Genomic DNA, 23,370 nt, shown 5'->3' on the forward strand with positions numbered 1-23,370 from the left:
AAAGTATGAATCAGAAATATAAAAAAAAATAACGTAAATACACCTACATACACATAACTTAAATATATTATGCAGTAGTATTTAAAAAAACTTACCATGTATGTTCAGCGTTAAATCCGACCTGTAAAAAATATATATGCTTTACATTAAAAAAAAAAACAATAATTTTTCACGTTATATTATTAAACATTACCATCATGTGATATTTTTACTCAAACATTCACATATTTTTTTACATCTTATCTATCATCCTTGTACATTCACATTCATTCCACACTGCATTCATATTCATATTTTAAGCAGGTTTCGAACACATTATTTGCATTACACAAAAAAATTCAAACTCACCCTTCCATTTGAACCAAAACAGAGCGTAAACGATTTGTCGAACCATCTATTGTAACCGTTGCCGTGTAACAAAGTTCTTCCATATTTGTCCAATTTGCTAGGGTCATTTTCATCAAACTCATACGGAATGTCATCTGTAAACAAATTTTTTCACACTCATTGTAGACTTCGTGATTGAACATTAGAGCGATCCAAGTATTCCAACACAACGACAGGGTGATCTTGCTCCTAGATCCATCAAATAAGAAAACATGATAAATCTGACTCAAATAAAAAATATTTTTAGCTAAAAAATGTGCACTTGTCATCGATCAAGTGTCAAGTGCAAAATTGAGCCAAATTTATCATATGTTTTCATTGTGAAATGCGCTTGCTTTTTGATACGAGAATTTTTAACCAAAGTTAATAGTAATGTACTAAATAAATTAACATATGAATGCTGATTATGCTGCAATATACATATGATAGTTTGAGCATATGATTGGACCCTGTGAAACCCATCCTACGCTGCAAAGCAATGCTACGATAATCAGTAATAAATATGTATGTATACACGAACATACCTGGAATGCTTTTATATAAGCCAAATTAAAGAACCGTTTGACTGATCAGTATTACAGTTAATATTGTATAAAACGCAGCAACGCAAATATTAAAAAAAAAAAAAACATATAATTATTTAAAATATACAAAACAAATAATCTGAAAATAAAACATTATTTTTTTATTAAAATAGTACATACATACATGAATTATCGCTTTAATAAAATTTTCGCTATTCATGTTCAAATTGAAATTTTAAAAAATTAAAATGTAATAATTATGATTAGAAAACATCGCAATATTTAAAAATAAAAGTTTGCAAATTCATGTGTAACTGACCGAGAGCGACTACAAAAGCGGAGGTCTCTATTGCGTGCAGCGAAGTCCGATTGTGACCTTTATTGAACAGGGTCTGTCTGATGTGTGCCCAATGAGACCGCTCTCCGGCCGTATAGGAGGCTACTTTTTCCTCACCCTCAAGCGGCTCCGACTTATCATCCAAAATCATCTGAATTTGCCTGGAAGAGAATCAAGAAAAATTAGCAAAAAATTCAATCACATACAATTTAGCATAATCAAAAAATAAGATGAACGAACACGCGGCAAAAATCATTTGATCTTAATACATATTTATAAAACCTTCATTGCTTACGACTTATGTATGTACGTACATATTATGTAATTACCGATTTACTATGTACATATGTACATGTAATATTCACCGGCTCAGAGACTATCTATAGTATTGTATAATATATAATATCTACCAGTCATCTTTTACACTTGACTCACCACTATTAAAGTGGTTATATCTAATGGAACCATTCCATATGATTAATGACATATGCACCTTTCTATGTATAAATTTTTTCAATCTAAATAAGTAACAATAATAGACATTGTATTTTTATCGTACAAGATGACATGAATTGTACCAAGTTAATTGATGGTGTATTCGGATGAATCAAGTCAAGTGACGCTGTATAATATTTACTGACATATGCGACTGACTTATAATTCATATTTATTTCTGCTACCAATTATATATCTAAATATAGATATATAATTGGTATCAGGCGGATGACATCAACAAATACACAAATAATTGAAACTATGTAATTAATGGGCAGCAAACCGATTAAAATTTCTCGATGCTTCGTTATACTAAATATTGGTGAATAAAGACTAAAATTGTTCATCTCAAATTCTGATCATATGAAAAAAAATAATTACATTTGAATTTCAGCCGGTTTCAGCAACCTATTTCGATTGTAAATGTTAACTTTGAAGTAGCGTCCCTTGTGATACACAACTATGTGGTTGCTATCTTGATAGTGTACAATTTTATCAGTCTCCACGCCAGGAATCCTGACCGTGTTGAATATTCTTTCGTACTGTGAGGAACACAGCGGCACCATCCCTTGCACCATTATCTAAATACAAAACACAACATCAAATTGAATTAAACATCTAGATTGATAAAAATCGAGTAATTTCAATTATTTCCAGATTGGATTTTGAGTCTCAAATTTTCAACGATTGAAATCGTATAAAAGATATGCAACTATTGCATCAAAAAATATACATATCTATATATATATATATACACATACCGGTTCAAGTTCTTGTCTTTCAATAAGCCTTCTAAATATAAGGCACAAATATATGATATTTCCGGCACGGGCTGATTGCACGAAAGTTGTGTTCAACAGAATGCCGTCTATGCCGTAAAAGTTTGAATTCACCATTAGAGGTGATCTGCCCCTGAGGTACACATACTCCTCCCACCAATCAGACACATAATTGCTGGACCACCTGAAAGAATCAAATGAAGAATTTGAACACACACTTTCGCAATTCATTTCACAAGAGACGAACGACGCATAGCAGTAAATATCATTGATTACGCAACATATTATTAATAATAGTCACCATGATTTCAATAACAGATAACGCTGAAGTTTGACGGCGATTCCTTGCTGAAACTCTTCGGCCAGATTTTCCATACGCTTATAGTTTGCATCGTCCAACAAAGGTCGTACGCTTCTTAAATACTAAAAAAAAAAACAAAACCAAACAATTATTCGCATGGTACGAGATTCAATATGTCTTAGAATATTTCATATCTTATTTGATTTGACATGTGAAGTTAAGTTACCCCGACTTCATAAACTGGGAAACGAATTTAGCCAATTTTATTTTTTTAATATTAGTGAAAATAGTTAAAAAAAATTGTTGCATCATCATTTTTGTAATTTATACAAATGCTAAATGAATTTTATTTTATTTCTTTAATTAATTCATTTATTTCTTCAATTAGTTTTAAAAATATTTTTTTTCTTTTCTTATATTAATATTGTGTTTTTTTTTTGTTGTTTTATTGTTCTATGTATTATTATGTATGTTCTATATTATTATTGTTCAATGGTCCTTGCGGCCGTATATAAAATAAAATAAAAAGGAATATACATATACCAGGAAGGCCCAACAGGTAAACCACAATGCACCTTCCTGGCCAATTATAAACATCGATAAACAATTTATAGAATAATTTTTACAGAGCATCATAGAGACAACAATGGATAAATTTTCAATTTATAAATCGGCGAATTTCAAGATGCTGAAAAACTCTTGGAATTAAATTTTTGACCTGGAGTCAGATATCCAAGGTCTGGCAGCAGCACCGGGAACGGATTGGTCCCGTGACAACTCGGTTTGAAAGAATTAGTTGCTAAACACTAATCTATGCTACATAGTTAAAATATTAACATTATGGGGGCGAAGCGAGTGTGGTTTAATGCACGCTGTTTAATGTACCGGGAAGGAAGTAAAGTGGCATGTACCAACACGGTCGAATCAAATTCGACCATGTCGAAGGTTGAAGTAAATTCATTCTATAACACGACTCCACAAACAAATAACATCATTTGAAAAAAAATATATTTATAATATTATAATTGTGAAAAAAAAACATATTTTTAGAAAGAGCGGCATTTTGAACATCGCCTAAGAACGACACACAGTTTAGCAGGATGATCAAATCACAAAATTTATTAAAAAAAAATACGTATTAAGGTCTATTCATATTAGCACAGCAGACCGACCAGCAACTGCACGTAACCAGCAAGTACGGAAAGTATTCTTTGGTACATTCTATATGGACGCATTATGAATCCGTGAACGCGCATACGCTAATGGAATAAATTAATGTACATACATACATATGTAAGTTGAATTAAAACTACTGATTTATTGATGAGAATTTATATGCAATTTGAAGCATATAAATTTTGAATTTTGAATCGTTGGAATGAAAAGTTTTGGTCTACACATATTCCCAAGAAGTTGGGAATATCTCAACCGTGAAAATAATCAAAATTGAATTACCCTAGTCATGGTATCTTCGACACTGGGCAATGGCAATCTTGGCAACGATCCTTGAAAACTGTACAGACGGGGAGTGTTCCATCCTGACAAAACCTTGACGATGCCGAGCCAAAGTTTCGTGGCGAGGGATACTCTGGTACCAGGTCCCCTCGATTCGTACATCCATCCTTTGTACATGAATAAAAGTTTGAGGATATATCTAAGAATGAATATCACTAGTAACCATACTAAGAGGGCCGCCACGCCGCATCCTATCACCTGCCACACCATTGCCCCACTGAAAATGAAAAAGATGTCAATGAATTATAAAAATCACGTCCTACACACATTTGTATTATTATAACTGATATAATTGCAAAACTGCAAAACTGTATGTGGTAAAAACCTGGGCATATGAGATTGTATCCTGTTGACGAGGTTGAAAGGCATCGAGTAACCGCTGAAGTGCCACAGGATGAGGGCACCCCATATAGCCCACAATGACTCCAGATGACCGGGATATACTCCATTATGGACACTGTTCTGTAACGAGAAAATTTAAGTGTTTATGATTGGATCTAATGATGAGGTGATTGCGTGGAAAAAAAATCTCAGGGTCCAAATTTATCATGAAAAGAGTACTTATTTAAAAAAAAAAATGTTCGATTTAGTCATCAACATTTTATATCAGAGATCCCCAAACTAAGGTAAACAAGCCACGGCCACTTATTTTCTATAAATAAATAAACGAATGCACATTATAAATTGAAAATATCAACTCGTCGATTTAAAAAAAAAACTTTAAATGTAGAATCTGCCCTGATCACGTCTTCCTAGTGCTAAAATATTTCTATTAAATGTCCTTGTCCTGAAAAGTTTGGATATCCCTGTTTTAATATTATGGAGTAACTTATTTTGAATAATTAAACCATCTTAGCAATGTCAACAGCAAAAAGCCTCTTATTTTCATTTTATTGCAGGGCAGATTTTCACTGACAATTATTTCTAGCTCATCTCTTTGAACGATTTAATAAAATTGCATTTTGGACAAGCTTAAAACTGAATTTTCAATGCACTTGATTTATCACCCAATCGGACTTAGCTTAAGGATCAATTAGAGTGTTGATTAACCTTTAATCTCTTAATCACCGGTATTCCCATGTTAAAATAAAATATAAATCACTCCGAGTGTCACGATTAACTATAGCTCAAAAATGCCTGTTTCGACACACTACACAAACGAATCTGATCGTATTCTCTCGACTCACATAATCCAAAATCATGATTACCCATCATTCGATTAATAAACGATACTATTAATATAGGTACATATTTGCGTAATCAACTGATAATAGGCTGATTTTTTTCTGATTTAGTCTCACAGCGTCAGCAATACTCGATTATAATACCTGATATCGCGTTCTCAATTCTTTGGCGTTGCGAATAAACATTTAGCCAAATAGCTGTTAAATGAAAGTTCTTCGATTATAGGACATATCTCCAAAACCTTCCTTCTTTTACAAACTGATTCAGAACTGAGGTCACAATATTTCTTGAAATTGATACTAAGACATTCAGAATTTAAGCCCTGGTCGCGAATTAAATCAAAAACAATTTTATCAAGGACTATTTTGATATACATATGTACATTTGTTTGAGACATTGCATGTTTGCATAAACCAAATTGAATACCTCATGTCACGGTTTACTGAAATTAACTAACTTAATTTGAAATGGTTCTAAACAAAATACTGAGTACTGGTGATCAAATGCAGATAAAAATAGCATGCATATGTATTATACTGGGAGGTCTGCAGCCCTGCTGCTCATATAAACGGCAAAAATAGTATGCATTTGTACTATACTGGGAGGCTGTAGCCCCGCAGCCCATATAGACGAGCCGCCATCAATACGTTGTAAAACCTTAACATTCATTAGTTAAATATATCTCCTTTTGACCCATGAGTGGAATTGGTATTACAATCACTTGGCCATTGAAAGGAAGATAAATACTATCATCAGCGGGATTCTTAAAGTTATCGGAAAAGAATCCTGTGCTGTAAATGTTAAGTGTTTAAAGAATTATTGGAAAATAGTTTTATAACAAAAATAAATAATTACTCGCATAGTTACATACATTGTTGAAAAAATGATTTCGCAACTAAAATATGTATCGGTAGGTTTTTTGTTGTTGGAAACCTGGAGTAACTTCAATTGGATGACACCAATGAAGATAAATTATCAAGAAATAGTATAGCAATTACCCTAAATCTGGCGATGCGTTTCTTCCAAGATCTGAGTCCAGACTCCCACACCAGGTAGAGCACCTCTCTGTCGAAGTTAACGTCCCAGCCTTCATGCGTGATGGCGAAAGAGAACGCTACAGCTGAGTGCGCTTCCGCCATCTTGTTTCACCTGGTTGGTACCCCTGTATGTGCACCGTCTGTAACAAAACGAGCCACAATTATTACCGAGCAAAAATATTTGAGAGCGACTGGCGCCCACCTATAAATCTGGCAGACAATCGATCCTATCTCGCAAATCGACGATACAATAATAAACACAGCGTATTGCATGTATGTATGTTATCGCGACGTGTCCACGTCATAGTGACCCTTGATTCTTATTCATTTTATCCAAATCGAACTGGTTTTGCGAAAGACGAGATGCGTCAGATACCATCGGCTCGATACAAGTAACTACGTAAAGCGAGGACTTTTGCAGTCATAAAACGGCAAGTAAACGATGCTAATGTTACATACATAGATAACGCAATGGAAGCACCCAAAAGATTTTTAGATGACAAAATTCGTGAACTGGTGTAGGAGGTGACGATTGTATGAAAAGATCCAGAGTAAGTCTGGTTTTTAATTTTCTCTGCGTATTTTCCTCACTTGGTTAGTCCAAATAACTCGTTTATTTTCGTATATATGTATGTACATTTAATATATCATCAAATCTACTAAAACAACGATCGATTACCAAAGGTCGCACATAAGAGTATGTATTTCAAGTGGTCTCATCTATTTTATTTGTACTGCTAATTCGTGCTTGTTTGCCTCGTTGCGTCACGTCAGTATTTCGTTACATTCTTAATTATGACTAAAATAGGAATACGGACATTGAAACCTCTTAAATTTGATTAAAAAGTTTGTTTAAAACTTGGAAAAGCATACAGTGTTGCAATATGTTATATAACAAACAATTTGAAGGCAAAGAACAGATGTTCTATTGTTTTTAATAAGACAAATATTGCTTGCTCATATTTTATTATTTCAAATGCAAACTGCAATTTTAATCAGCTTGTGATGGTACCTAATATAGTTTTTTTTTTGAGTTTTTGGAAATTTTTTTTGGGATTTTACCATACGACGAAAGTCTTTTGCAACCACAAAAAATGTAAATCTACAAAAAATATGTAAATATACAAAAACAATCATAAAAAATGGTGTCTGCGTTGATGAATTATAAAATAATGCTATATATATACATTATTTTTTTGGTTTAAATACTTTTGTTTGGATTTCAAGTATACATATACATACATATGTAGAATAAACGCACTGAGAAAAATCGAAAGTGAGGTAAGAAGAGCGGAGCGGAGACTTCGAAGACCAATGAATTCGAATATGACATAAGCGTTTAAAAAATATATATTTACCGCTCGAATTAGTAGGTTTAGATAAAAAAAAAAATATTGAGACTAAAAACCAATTCTTGTAAACGCAGTGAAATATAAAACTGACCCAATGGATATTTTTGACTTTTAAAATTCGCTAGATAATTAATTGAGTATTTTAAAGCAAAAAAAAATCAACATCTGACTATTGATTCCAAAACTCACAATGCGCACAGCTATACTAGATTTTGAGTTTTACTGCAAAAGTTATAATTCTGTAAAAATTGCCGCTTTTTATTACATATTACATATGTACCGTACCTCCTTTACGTTTCACTTACGATTACAATTCAAGAAAAAGTTTGCCTCTTATCCAATCGTTTTCATACTTTGCCATATTGCTCATTTTGGTCATCAATATAAGTAAATGGATCCTCCGCCATTACGATGGTGCAAAAATATCATGTAAGACGCGTTTGAAATTTCAATTTCTGAAAAGTGACTGACGTCTGTCTATCCAGTTTTTAGTTTTAAACATAGATGGCGGTAGTAAAATAAAATTATTGGTATTTTTATTCAAAATTATAATTTTTTTTAAATGCCCATACATCACAAACAAGATGAAACCAACAAAAACCATTGTCATATTCTAATTCAGTGGGTCAAACTTAGCAAAGATTGAATGGTATCCGCTACGATAAGTAAAAAACGGAATTTTTTGTTTCTCAATGCATAGACCTAAAATCCTAATGAATGGATTCTCGAACGTTTTTCCACAAAAATATACGTATATATTGCATTATTTCATAATTTACTAACGTAGACACAATTTTTTACGATTCTTTTTTTTTTTTATTTGCATATTTTTTTATGTAATCCCAAAAAAATTCTATAATGTGATGCCAAAAGAAACAAAAACAAACTTTAAAATTAAAATGTATTTTTTGTATCCTCACTCCCTCTATGTGGTAAATTGGTCAATACAACTTAATTTTTTACAAATTGTTACACTACTACTTGAAGGTTGTCGTTAGAGCCACATGTCTCGTCTACATACAATTATGAAAAATTATTCGAAATCAATTGGCTATAAACAATCGATTTCAATCAATCATACACACTCGTCTTAATTGATTGCTCCAAAGCGACGAGTGTGGTATACAGATTAAGCATTATTAATTATACACGACATCTACATATATATGGTCAAACATTGTAACGAAGTATTGTAAGTAATATTATACAAGGCAAATTATACATCAATCCACAGAGATATCTATGGACAAATTTGCAGCATTTATACAAATCAGCAAAATTTAAGATGCTGAAAAACTCGAAATTTTGCAAGAAAATGGGTAAAGGTTTTGTGGGAACCGTTTCAATGAAAATCAGATAAATTGACAAACTGGTAGGAAACGATCGACCTGGACTCACAAATCCAAAGTCTGGCCAGCAGCAACCGGTGGGATAGAACCCGTGACCACTTTCTTCGAAAGCATTAAATGCCAACCACTAGTCTATGCTGCTGTAAGTAAGTTATGTGATACCAATACCATTTTTATAATGAGTTTTCCTACTTCGAATGGTTGTGAATAGTTGTATTTTGCCCGTCTATGACCCACTATCAAAAACACAAATTCAAAATTATGTAGACAAGTGGGTCGGCGATCGCATATGGAGAAAGTTATAAATAAAAGCTTTTAAAAAGAAGTATAACACAGAGAGAACATCTCTGTGTTATTGAACTTGGTCAAAGAGCTCATAGAAAATGATTCATTTGTGCAAATTATTCAAATATACAGATAAATCAGTTTGATTGTTTCGAAATCACCTATTACGTTTGACGGGAAAAAATAAACAAGAATGATCTGAGTAAATTCATTATTTCTATGATGTTATCATTTAGCTAACTATTGTTTTTTCATCGATCGTTGCTTATCAAAATATGCGAATAGCAATTTACGAACGTCGAAAAATCGACGTCACACTTCAATCAACGAAATATAGTTTGAGATCGATCAGATTTATGAAATTTGAAAACAAACTAAATATATCTAATAACATCAACTGAATAAAAATTCATCCAATATTTACAAAATGGAAAGATATCGACTGACCTTGGAATATCCAGAATCGTTGATTAATTACCTCTGATGACAAATCCAATTAAAACGACACTCATTTTCCCATTCTTTGATCTGATCGAATGTTTGTTTACTACTTAATACATGCTTGAGAAAACTCTAGATAACTTTTACCTTATCATTGGATTTAGAAATGAACAAATGATGTATCTCTTCAATTTATTTGAACTGCTTAACTTGCATTAACTTTGATATTGAGTTCTCAAGTTCTCAAGTGTGTGTTTAGTTGTAATATATTCCAACTGGCGTTTTAGGTCATTCATATTAGAATAAAATTTGACTAGTAAATTATATCTCTACAAGCGCAAATACACTTTCAACAATGTGAGCCAGTTGTAATATAACAGTTTTGAAAGTATTGAGTTTTGAAAGCTCTGGTGTTTACGAATGCCTTACAATTCCATAATGCGTTAATATTTGCTAGGTATTACGAATAAAAGTTGATGAGATTACGATAACAGTAAGAATGTATTCAAAACAAAAATGTTATTTTCCAACTTAATTTACTAGTCGAGTAACGTTTTCACGAAAACCTTACCTCTCCATCTAACCTGGTACAAACTTGGCTTGTTGGACTGTATTTTCAGTTGAAATATATTTTGACCCAGTTGGAATGAAATTCGCCATATGAATCAACTTACGTGGGTTATATATTAGAACTAGTCAAAAATATATTACAACTGAAAATACAATTTTTTAGCTATCCACACTTTTACGTATGCAGGGCTTCTGAACTAAGGTTCGCAAATCGTCAATGCTTTCAATGAATGAAATTTCGGAAATACGGTTCGTGTGGTAGATATAAAAGCTGTTCGGCAAACAGTCTAAAAGACGTTACCAAGTAATGCATATTATATTTAAAATTATGGAACAATTGTTATTATTCGTATATTTAACATGCTGACCCGAAGATGTAGTACGAACAGCAAATGCATCTTTTTTCAATTGGTTGACATGCACGATATGGTCACTCATTGAAATGCGCGATAATTTAAATCATTGGCAGATAAATACGTCAATACATACATACATACATACGTATACGCGTACATTTTAGATATTAAAAGCAGAACCCATGAAGACGGGCTTGCGAACCTTGGTCTAGAATCCGTTCATACGTAAGATTTTACTCTTAAGAAATATTTTTTGCGGAACTCAGTTGAGAAACCCTGAGTACGTAGGATTTGAAAACATAATTTTTGGGGAAAAAATCGAAAACCAAAGAATCTCCCATTTTTTATCAAATGCAAAGTTCATAATGACCATTTGCGAACCGAATAGTTTAGAAACTCTGCATACGTAAAAGTTTGGATAGCTAAAAAATATATGAAAAAAAAAATTGCTGCCCAGTTTAGAAACCTTGCTTAAAAATAAATTTTTGCGGCCTTAGTTAAGAAACCCTGCTTGCGTAATATTTCAAGGCACAGAGTATCAAATAAATTTATTCGCATTTATGAAATTATCATGTAGACATGGCCGACAATTTCAATAGAGTAATTATTTTCGAAAATGCATTTAAAACTTGTCGAAAAAATTGATTTTGCGCTGAATTGTCGTTGCGCTGAATTGTCATCCGCTGAGTTGTCTGTGCCGAAAGGTCGGCGCTAAGTTGGTTTGCGCTGATTTTTCGTCCCACCAATTCATACTACTATAAATACAAATTTCAGTAGACTGCGATTTGAAAATGCGGTGACGTATCATAAATCTTCTGGCGATCTCAAAGCATTTTTTTTTGCACTGTAGCATTCTTAAAATTATATATGTACGTATGTATATTCAGGTATGGTGTATTTCAGGTCAATATTAAAGCACGTTGACCTGAAATGTTAATGTCAAAACATCAATGTTAAAACGTCACAGCGGAACTATAACATATCCTTGTAAGCATTTTAAATTCAAAATTGGACTTTATTTATGTATATATAATATATATTTAAAAAAATCAAAATATTTATTTTTATATACCAGGAATGCCAGGTAAACCCAACGCGCCTTCCTTGCCAATTACATTTTTTTTAAGCATTACAATACAATTATTTTTATATAATACAATAGCGTCATCTATGGACAAACTAGTATAATCAAATAAATTCGATATATATACATTTTTAATATAAACAAATTCAATATAGGCCGAATTTGCGACAAATATATTTGAAATCATATTCAAACTAGTGTTGTACCCGATGAAATATCATCGCACGAGTGTGACGATTAAAAAAAAAATCAAAAGAAATGTGTCGGTCTTGTATGTCGGAATTTGTACCCGATATAATTAAACAATTAAGTTTTAATTCATTTTTCGACGCTTTCGTTTTTACATATATCGTAAACGTATACGAAAATCGTAAATTAATGAAAAAAAAATTGACGCAAAAATAATTTGAAACCTAACTCCCGCGCTACGGTTGTAAACAATATAAAACACCGATAGAAAAATTAATTAATTAATTAAATAAATAAATTTTCAATAGATGGCGGTAAATTCTCAGCCAAGCGGAAAGATTGGCATCTATTAGTGTATATAGAAGTTTTTTCTTTTGTTATCATATCTTCGTATGGTTCGGTGATTATTGGTCACAAAGCGCTAGCCCAAAAGTCACTAAAATCTCTATAACGTAACATCATGGCAGCCGAAAAGTCCATCATACTAACAAGAACTCGAGCACCAAATATTTCATATTCGCGATTATCATAGCAAAAATTTGTCTTTTGGGCGATCGTAATCTGACTAATATTCCAATTACCTCTTCGTATGCGTTTTAGCAGTGACGTACATATGTATGTCGAATCGAAACGACTATTATAGTACGGCAAGCGTTATCTCAGACAGACAGACAGACGGAATAGCGATATTATATTATTCAAATAACGGCGACAAATGAGGACAGGTTGCCAATTTGTTCGTAACCGTTTCAACAATGAAATCAGATCATTTTGCAAACTCTGATAAGAAACGTCAGACATATAACCGAGGTGTGACCAACAACACCGGGTCAGGGATTGAACCCATTATCCTTTTTTTTATTTATATTTCCCCATGATGTCTTTGCGGGTTTTTCCCTTGAGCGACATCTATGGTATTAAACTTGTACAGATATAGATTATAAATTTTGAAATCATATTCAAATAGTGGTCAGGGCTGCGCCAAGAGTTTGGCCACCTGTGTGCAAACTTAAATCAGCCGCTCTTTAATTTGATCAGAATTTGTATAAATCATATAAATTCGGGGTATGGTGTTCAAAATCACAATAAAAATTTACCAGAAAAACAGACACAAAACCAAAACGTTTAGTTCCGAACAGGACTAGACGAAAAGAGAGAATGAAATTTTTCAAGTCCATTCATGAAAATTGTGTTTTTACCCCCAGTTCCACATTTAGGACATTGTTCTTTCGATGACCAACCAATACCCAACTTTCTTGAAGAAATACATCTGGCAGTCGCAAAGATAATAGAACATAAAATACCTAGCTCTATGCGGACCCAAACTATACCTGCTATCCCGTTATTTCCTCGAATTACAGTTCGGGTTGGTTACAAGTTGAAACTTCCAACAGCAATTCACAAGTATGCAACAACACAACCTAAGTAGATTTTAAAAAGTACGATATCTTGTTTCGTATTTTGCTGATGCCTTCGGGACTATTCTTCAAGACATATTTTCGTTTTCGCTGTACGGTAAGAATTGGATTTAAAAATTATATGTTACGCCATGTAATAAAGCGTTACTACGTTATCTGTTAAACAATGCGTCGAAATGCGCTAAAATGCGTACGCAACGTCGCAGCGAAACGTAATAATTGGTTTTCAAGCGTGGAGCCGCCATGATAAACAAGTGGCAAAAATGCTATCCGTTGAAAGACATTTCGAAATAAAACAGAATAATGCCATATGTACATATGGACATAGGGTAACTATTGTTCGTCACTTGCCGTGACATTAACAATACTGAAACAGAAGATATTATAGAAGATATAAATAATTTCAAAGATCGTACATAATTGTGATCCGCTTCAAAGTGGTTGGCGCGTGACGTTATTTACTCCCAAGTAGCTGTCCGTGTACGTATTCAAGTCAGTTTAGATTGGACTTCGGACATTGTCGAGAACGTACGCCACAATTATATCATGTATATATTTACGTATGTATGTATGTATGTATATGCATAACTCCTCTAGTAATATTTGAATTATATTGATGATAAATTATTTTTTTTTTTGCTTGGTTCAAAAATCATTCACCAATATAAATTTTCTTCCAAGTAAGTGAGTCCAGTCTAATTCGGCTATTGCGAGACTCAAAATTTTCTCGTAATATCTACATTTAAAAAAATCATACCAACATTTAATTCCTGTTTATATGTAAATGATGATCCAACAGATTTCGCGGATGTTGATTGTCATTATCTGGCATATTACGCACGCACAGTGAATATGTTTTTTGACATATGTCAAATACGATCTGTGGTAATTTAAGTAATAAAGCTGTTTATAAATAAAAACAAAAAACGAAAAAAAGGCGATTAATGGAGCAGAAACGGGCACGCGGCACGTGTTTTTTTAATATAGTTTTGCACATGTAAAAAAAATCGCTACACGCATAATCTATGCCAGGGGTTCTTAACCTTCTTGCGGTTCCGGGAGCATTTTATGTGCAGCTAGATTCGGCCCGTTCGATTTTTTTAAGATTTTCTTTAAAAAATTTTGACGTTCAAAAAACATGTTGAACATCCAAAACGTCTTTTTTTAATATTTGATGTTTCTTCTAGAAGAATTTCCGCTATAGAATTTGTAAGCTTGAGTTAGCTTGCTGGAATTTACTTTCAACTTCCCCCAAAAACTTTTTAAGATGAATCTAATATATAATTTCAATAGAGACTTTGTATGTAGGTATTGTTGGTTGGGAATTTCGTAAACATGTCAAAATTTCTATGATGACGAGTCGATTTTTTTTCCGATTCAAATAAATTAAATAAAACAACAAATGAATATTTACTATTAGATTCGCCAGGTTTACGCTGTTTATATTACAAATACTGAGCGAAGCCGGGTAAAACAACTAGTAATAAATAATTTTTGATCAAAAATATTCTCACCACTCACTTTTTTCATCATTGGAAAATGTACAAGAGAATTTTTCGACAAATTATTTATCCAGAACTGTATTTGAAAGCTGTAATATAAATATTCATCTTTATTTTTCCCCTGAAATTGAGGATTTAAATTGTTTAATTTTTTCATAGCATTGATTCTATGCTATGGCACCCAGGCTTAAATATTTGTATTGACATACATATTTTATTTTATTTATTTTATTGTCACAAATCAATACACACTCGCCATTACAGATTTGCTCCAATGCGACGGGTGTACGTTAATGAAATACATAAACAATCAGAAATCAGAAATACAGTAATACATACATATACAATCAGAATATAACAATTAATCAGAAATAATAATCATAGTGACATCTATGGATTTCAGATTACTGTGTATAATTAATACAAATTATACACAGGCAGATTTTTGTGACAACAGGATTAGATTTAATACCAATTTTCAGGAACCGTTCCAGCAATGATCACATAAAATTGGCAAACTCTGATAGAGAAACGATCGATTTGGAGTCACAAAACCCCCAAATCTAACCAGCAGTGGCGAGGACACGAACCTATGACCTCAGTGATGCTAAATATATACGCTATCACTAAGCCAAACTGCTGGCTTGTACATAGGTTTGACAGTGATCGATAATAGCGATCCCATATTTGAAAAAACGTAGGAGAAACATGTCGGTAAAAATAACCCATGCGGATTTTTCACAACGGGAGTCCAAGAACGTACCCGTGCCATTAGATTCAGTGTGTTTTCACTCTTAATGTTATCTAAAATTTCTACAAAAAAATACATTTTGTACAATGCAGGTTGTTGAGAGTACCAATATGCTTATGCAACTACATATAGTAGATTATTGGACCATTCATTCTAAGAAGACTTCGCCACATACTACCCAAGTCAACAAACAATCGATTTATTGTGCTTCAAGTTCATTTTGAGAAAGGACGAGGTCGATGATTGATCTCAAATATCGTGCGTTTTAATTTAATTTGTATTACTTTCTTTGGATTGTTGAAAAACAATATTCGAACTTACATAAATCCAATTTTATTTCGAAAAATAATCGAAAATTTGACATTCAGATAAAGTAAATGAAGCTTTCATGGTCATTTGAACGATATTTGAACTTGGCCATAAATCGAACTTTGAGATTCGACAAATATTTTCGATAAAAACTTCCGTGCTGACCGTGTAATTACCCGTTATAATGCGATTGCATAAACACTAACAAAAAAACATAAAATTTATTTAAATTAATGAATAATTCCGACTTTTTCATGGTCTAAGGAGCTTTTTATAGTAGATTTTCTAACGAAGTTTATTTATTTTTATTGATAACATTCAGGACTCGAAATAGACGGGAGCCAGTGCGGGAGTGCATGGGAACACCGCTCCCTTTCATGAAATCCAGAAATAGAGCGTTCCCTCTCGTGAAAAATGAAATATTTCCGTACCCTTTCGTAAATTTAAAAGTCTATGTCCTTCTGTATGAAAATCAAGTTGTATGTCTTTCTGATGAGAATGCTTGAATTTAGGGAACATAAATAAATCAGTAATGATTAATTTCAGAAACCTAGACTCATCACTAGACTACGGATAGAGAGAGTGCTTTTTCCAGGAATACAAAGCTAGAGTCCAAAAAAAAAAAGGTTGGCGAACCTTAAACAAAGAATTTACAACAATTGAACAATAAACGGCGTGCTTTGGGTCCCGAGTCTACTCATCACACACAAATGTCACTCTATTATGAATGCATGTAATATATGTATGTATATGAAAACTTTTGAAGATACTCTCCTTCGAACAATGGCCCATTAATCTCGTATTCTATAACAGGATTTCTCACCGAAAAAAAATTCGCATGGCTTATTTAAATTGAAAATAATGAATGAAGATAATATTTTATTTCTGATTTAAAAAATAAATTAAGTAGGGGCGCAAATTTTTCCTTTTACCTCCGGTAACAAAATGTCTAGTACCGGCTCTGGTAAGTATGCATAAAATGTATTATAATAGGTACACTAAAAAAATTTAATCATCTTTTGAAAATTATCGAGCACTCCAATTCGTGAAAATTTCCATTTCGAGCCCAGATAAATAAAGAGCGGACCAGCTTTGCGCAGTTCATTGTTCACCGTGCTTTGTTCATTTTTATGATGAACCTTTTTTATGCTCTCTAGCTTTGTAGTTTGCCCAAAACGCCCTGCTTCCTGGAAAAAGAATACTTCCGGTCCTACCTCTACTGATAACATTTTAGAAATATAATACTAAGCGAATTCAAATAAATTTCGTAATCCTTTGTATTATATTATGTATGTATTATATTCTACGATAATCAAACCTTCCTATGTTTACAAGCAAAAATTTGCAAGTACAATAGTGTCATTCTGTTGTTTATTTTTAATATTATATACCCATCGTAAAATAGGTAAGGCGATAATTCCGCAAAAAGCGATCTCGCGCAAGTCACTAAAATCTCGATCACGGATCATCTGGCACCCAAAAACTGCATCCAAATATTGTAATAACAAGAACTCGAGTGCCAGATGTTCCGTGATCGAGATTTTAGTGACTTGACTTTGAATGGCTTTTTGCGGAATAATCCGTAAAATAATACTATATATTTATGGACAATAGACGGTACTTTCGCTGACAATAATTGTATTTCGTAATGACTATTATTTCTAGAGGTAGGATAGTCACAGTGCTATCCATTGTTCGGCAAACCTTTAACAATGAATTTACAACCTTTGAACAATACACGGCCCCCTCAGGCTCCGGTGACTAATTATTTCTACAGTAAAATTTTAAAATGTGATATTTTTTTAATTCATACTATACGCCCCGAGAGCAAACTCGTTTTAATATAACGGTTATTATACGAAGCGAGATCTCACAGCAGTATTCATATTTAGTAAGTTCGACCGAGTGTATGCATGTAGTTTTCTTGTGAATAATTAAAATTTTGTCTGGTTTTCGTTTAAGTTTTACTTTTACACGTTCACGTTTACGAACTCAAATTGAACAATCCCTCAACCAGATCTGCATATTTTAGATAAAGCAAATCTATGTTAGTTAACATATGTAAATCTGGTTGACGAGCTTGATGTCAATATACAATATATGTATATGTATGTATGTACATACATATGTCTATAGATATTATATTATATTTATTTATTTATAGAGGTATACACCCATTTTCATTTTGCATGACATATATGGTCAAACATTGTATTATTAAAACCAAACAAAGAATTATTCAAAAACAATGATACAGATCGATTAACAATCATAGAGACATCTATGGACAAATTTTTGCAGTATTTTCATTGTCAACGAATTTTGAGATGCTGTAAATTCAAATTCTGTAAGAAATAGGACAGGATTGCCCATTTGTTGGAACCGTTTCCGATGAAATCGGATAAATTGGCAAACTCTGGAAGGAAACGAATGACTTTGGAGTTACATATCCAAGGTCTGGTCGGCAACAAACCCAGGGATGGAACCGGTGACCACACAATTGAAAGCCTCACAATCCCGCTAACCATTGATCTATGCTGCTGGTTATGAAGATTAAAAATCTTCGTACGTATTTTTTGTGTAATTTTTTCATTATTCTTGTTTTTTTGTATTTTTTATGACTATCATATAAAATTAAATAAATAAAAGATGTAACATACTGCTATTAGTATAATTTAACTACAATGAATCACAAAGCCACAAAAAGAAAAAGCAAAAAAATAAACTATGAAACCATCCAAGCCGTTTTTGTTCATTCAATGATGCTTTTTTTGAAACAAAAAATCAATAAAAGAAAAATAACTACATAAGCAGCATTCCACGCCACCATCATCATCATCAACTGTGTTTGAAAGTTTATATGGCCAATGGCCTATCTTCTACATCCACTAGGATACCAAGCGGCTAATCTAGTGTTACCCAAATTAGTGAGCTACATATGTGGCAAACTTGTTAATCTTTTGGGGGTCATAGAAGACGAACCCTCTTATGCTCGGGTCTACGTGACGAGACAGAATGTTAAATTACAGAAAACACAAATATCGGAAGGCAAAGATCGAAAATCGAAAGATCTTTAAGTCGAAAGATGAACATGCTTTTCCTCCCGTATTCTGCGCGCGCACATTAATACGGGAGGAAAAGCTTGTTCCTCTTATTCCTGTTGTATCCTGCTCGCGCAAATTAAGTGAGTATGTACCGTTTACCATGTACCATTTTTTTTTTGATCTTTCGACTTAAGATCTTTCGATATTCGATATTTGCCTTCCGATATTTGCGTTTTCTGTAATTTAACATTCTGTCTCGTCACGGAGACCGCTTATGCTTATAGTTTTTGATTGAAAAATTTTGGAAAACTGGAAATATATCACAATAATACATATCTAACATGCATCGATTAAACAGAAAGCGCCTTAAGTGAGATTTTCAGTGGTATTTTTTTGAGTGAGTACTATTTTTTTATGAACCCACTGTGGAAAAATGATATTTATGAACAACAAACAGCCAGTGCTTTTGCCGGCAGTGGTGTTGGCAAATGCTTTCTTGGCTACTTCCTCGTACCAGTCATTTTCGCATTAAACAAGTTCAACTGTATATATGTAATTACTAAATTCCCGATCTGACCTACATTACTACACGAAACGTTGGTCACGATTCTCGCCCACGTATACTTCTTTCAAGATCTCTTTACGTCTAATTTGACTTAAAACTCTGCTCCAATGTCAATCCCAATGACAATTCCAAAACCAATCACGCCAATCAAATTTACCGCCATCTTCTTTGCACTTGGTCTTCTCACTGTGTATGTAACTCGTGTACGTGTAAATAATTGCTAAACTACTTCTACATACAATGTGCCGCAACTGCACAGTACAAAGTACCAGAACCGGTATCGCTATAAAGAATTGTCCAATTAGTGAGTTGGAATCACTTGGAAAATTGAATTGATTGATTGTTCTTATTACAATTATTATTTTTCAATAATGTTATCATCTATATATTATTTATATGGGCGTTGGGGATTGCAATATTCTCCCTATCGCCTTGAATAAAAAGTTATTGTTATTATTTGTGTACAGTTTAAGGGAACATTAGCTTTGAGACTTACATAAATATATACACACTCAACTAGTTTTGGATTGAAAATTTATACCATTATAAAAATTTACGAAGAATAGAAATATATTATGTGCTGTAATTTCCGGGTTTTTTTTTTTTTGATTTCATTTATTTAAAAAAAAAAAAATCACGTTTTACTTAAAGATGCTAAAATTGTACATATTACTTTTGACAAAAAAATATATACGAACATAAGATTTTATTTAACCCTATGAGTGCTGACGTCTTTTCTGTTGAAAGCCCGCCACGCTGAAAATTTCGCTAACATTTCCAGCAAGAATTATTTTGAAATCTAACTACTATAGATAAATACCGCCGAGGATTTCGAGTTTTGTAAAGGTGTGTTTAGACTCTCTAATATATCTTGCAACAATATAAAATGAACAAAAGAAGTCCATTAATGAATGTATTTTTCCGAAACTATGCTCACAATCTAAATGCCAAGGCACAATTTAAAATACTCGGCAAGTAGGGATTTCCATCGGGAAATTCTTCTATGGTTATAAATTCAGAAATTCCGGTGTAAACCAGTCTTTATAAACATTGACACGGATTACACGACTCATATTCAATGCATTTTTTTCAATGCTACCTGGAAAGGCTTAGCGGGTAGTATTCTTGTTTATTTTTTACATACATACTTAAAATACAACGCCTATCGGCATATTTCAAGTTCACGGACTTGTTGGCAAAACGCCAATCAGCGTTGGTCAGCATTCGAAGAGTTAAGGATGTTTAGAGTAGAGGTAGGATAACCAAGGTGCCGTTTTTGTTCAAATGTTGTAAATGCATTGTTAAAGGTTTGCCGATCCTTTTTTACAAAGGATTTACAACTATTGAACAATAAGCGGCACCTTGGCTATCCTAACTCTAGTTTAGAGCAAATGTAAAAAATGAGTAAAAATCATAATAATAAAAAGGTATGAGACGAGGAAACAATCGGTTTTAGCTACAAAAATCTAACTATTTATTTATAATTTAATTTAAAATCATGATTTTTATAAATAAATTATTAAATTTTAACTCATTAGTGGATTTACTTCAATAAAATTGGAGTCTAGTTAATAAAGAAAATAATAAAAAGTTGGTTGATTTTTTACGATTCCGACTCCGAATCCTCAGCCCAGAATAAAAGTACATTTAAAAAGTAGGCAATATTAAGAATCGCAGTTAATTATGCAAAGAGCCGCATGCGGCTTCGCAGCCCCAAGTTCCCGACCACTGGTTTTTAAACATCCGTCTGTGTAGAAGATAGCGATTGAACTCTGGGTCGATTATGTTTTGACTGGAGACCACAGACGATTCTGTCATTCGACACACATAAACATTGGACTATCATATGTATAATCGAAGCCCTAACTCAAAGCTATACAAACCATGATAGCATATCGAAAGGAGGGGGAAAAAAACCAACAGTTCGAGCAGAGTACGAAATCTGGATTCATTAAACTGATACTGGTCATGTATGAGAATCCCTTGGGTAGCGGTAGGGCAAAATTCGAAGTGGTTAGGTTTAAGCAGCCATAACTGAAGTGCCATACTTTCCATGGCGAGTGACCCAAGAGATGCGATGACCTAAAACCCAGATTGAAGATGTTTGTAACCCAAACGCGACTTTCTCTTGTGCTCTTTTGAAACGAAATATCCGAAACGGGTTCAAACGCGGACTCGATTTCTCTGATTTCGTGAAAGCCATACAAAAAATGCTTTTCGCGTATATATAGAAAATTATCAGTTCTAGTTTGGATTAATTCTCTGTCGGTCTCTGCCCGATGGATTAGTCCGTTATTTCACAAACTAAGCACGCAACCTGCCCATGTTTCGACACTTAAATATTTATGTAGAATCTAGTATTTCTCAAACCGCTTTCCGTGTGCAAGTGCGATAACAACTTCGATGAACAAATTGCTTGCATCATTTACTCAATACTGCACTCTTTCTACACTTTCGTATGGACTTTGAATCATACAAAAACAATTAAAATTGAATCATTCAAAAACCACTCAAATATATTAGCTCCCATCAGTTCTAAGTCAAGGTTTTTCTCAATCGACTTACATGTGTAGTTTCGAATGACGTTTGTTTTTTGCCCAATTATTTAAGAGATAAAAACTAAAATTAGGAATGAAAATTTCTATCTAGAAGATTTTCAATGATGAGAAGACCAATCATATATTTTTAAATTGGATCCAGGATTAGTTACACTTTTGCTGTAAATGAAAACGTAACATAAACAACTTGATTGTTCTTATTTAAAAGTTCGTCTCATCAAATATTTATCTTATTTAAAAGTCAAAAGACTCATCCCTTAAGAGTGAATTGGCTTGACTTCAATTTCCCTTATTTTATAATAGTGGAATAAAAGAATTAGTTGAAAATAAAAAGACACCAAAAAATAACCACTCGATAGCTTTCATTAGAATTAGTTTAGGTACAAAAACCTTTCAAGTTCACTAAAAAATATCAAATTTCATATTCTCTAGAACTACCTACATATGTACTACATTGTACAAACAGATAAAATTAAACATATATACAATGAGTGAAAAAAATTACTTTTACCACTGTTTAGGTGAATCGTTAGAAAGCCGCCTTTGTATAGCTAGCTGTCATTGCTCTGATCTGACAAGATTCCGATGTAATTTCTAATGAGTTCGTTGATGATTTAACTCCTCTAGTTGCATGTCGGAGACATTAACTTACTTCACATATCAAAACAAACTAAAGGGTGGAAGTGATTCAAAATCAAGAAAAAAAATATTTTACAAGTACGATTTTCATGGAACTAACTGAATAAGGCTCATAATAAGTTTGCAAAAAGAGGAGGAAACTTCAAACTTTTAACTAACAAAAACTCAATTAAATATCGAAATATGAGCCGATATATTTGAAAGTGGCGGAAGTCCAATTTTCAGTTTCAAGAACACTATTTCTATTTAATTCACAAATTGTTAATGTTTCAATGTTTTGCGAAATATTTCTTGAAATGAAGAAAATTGGACTAATGCCACTTTCAAATATAACGGTTCATATGTATATTTGAATTAAATATTCAACTTTGATTAATTATATTTAATATAATATGTAA

At 32.8% G+C, this 23,370-nt stretch overlaps 1 protein-coding gene across 1 annotated transcript in view; it reads right to left on the bottom strand.

Annotated features, from left to right (window-relative positions):
* Positions 1-23,370, bottom strand: part of whd (carnitine O-palmitoyltransferase whd) — a 38,509-nt gene that overhangs the window by 9,609 nt on the left and 5,530 nt on the right. The window contains exons 2-10 of the mRNA XM_077445043.1: positions 6,522-6,700; positions 4,664-4,800; positions 4,279-4,555; positions 2,824-2,945; positions 2,505-2,706; positions 2,125-2,324; positions 1,231-1,409; positions 349-482; positions 96-121 (exon numbers count right to left, since the gene is read on the bottom strand). Coding sequence (XP_077301169.1) covers positions 96-121; positions 349-482; positions 1,231-1,409; positions 2,125-2,324; positions 2,505-2,706; positions 2,824-2,945; positions 4,279-4,555; positions 4,664-4,800; positions 6,522-6,662 — 1,418 coding nt within the window. The 5' untranslated portion in view covers positions 6,663-6,700. The remainder of the gene's footprint in view (positions 1-95; positions 122-348; positions 483-1,230; positions 1,410-2,124; positions 2,325-2,504; positions 2,707-2,823; positions 2,946-4,278; positions 4,556-4,663; positions 4,801-6,521; positions 6,701-23,370) is intronic.

This window comes from Arctopsyche grandis, chromosome 2, assembly GCF_051622035.1.
Source record: "Arctopsyche grandis isolate Sample6627 chromosome 2, ASM5162203v2, whole genome shotgun sequence".
In the NCBI taxonomy this organism is placed as follows: domain Eukaryota; kingdom Metazoa; phylum Arthropoda; class Insecta; order Trichoptera; family Hydropsychidae; genus Arctopsyche; species Arctopsyche grandis.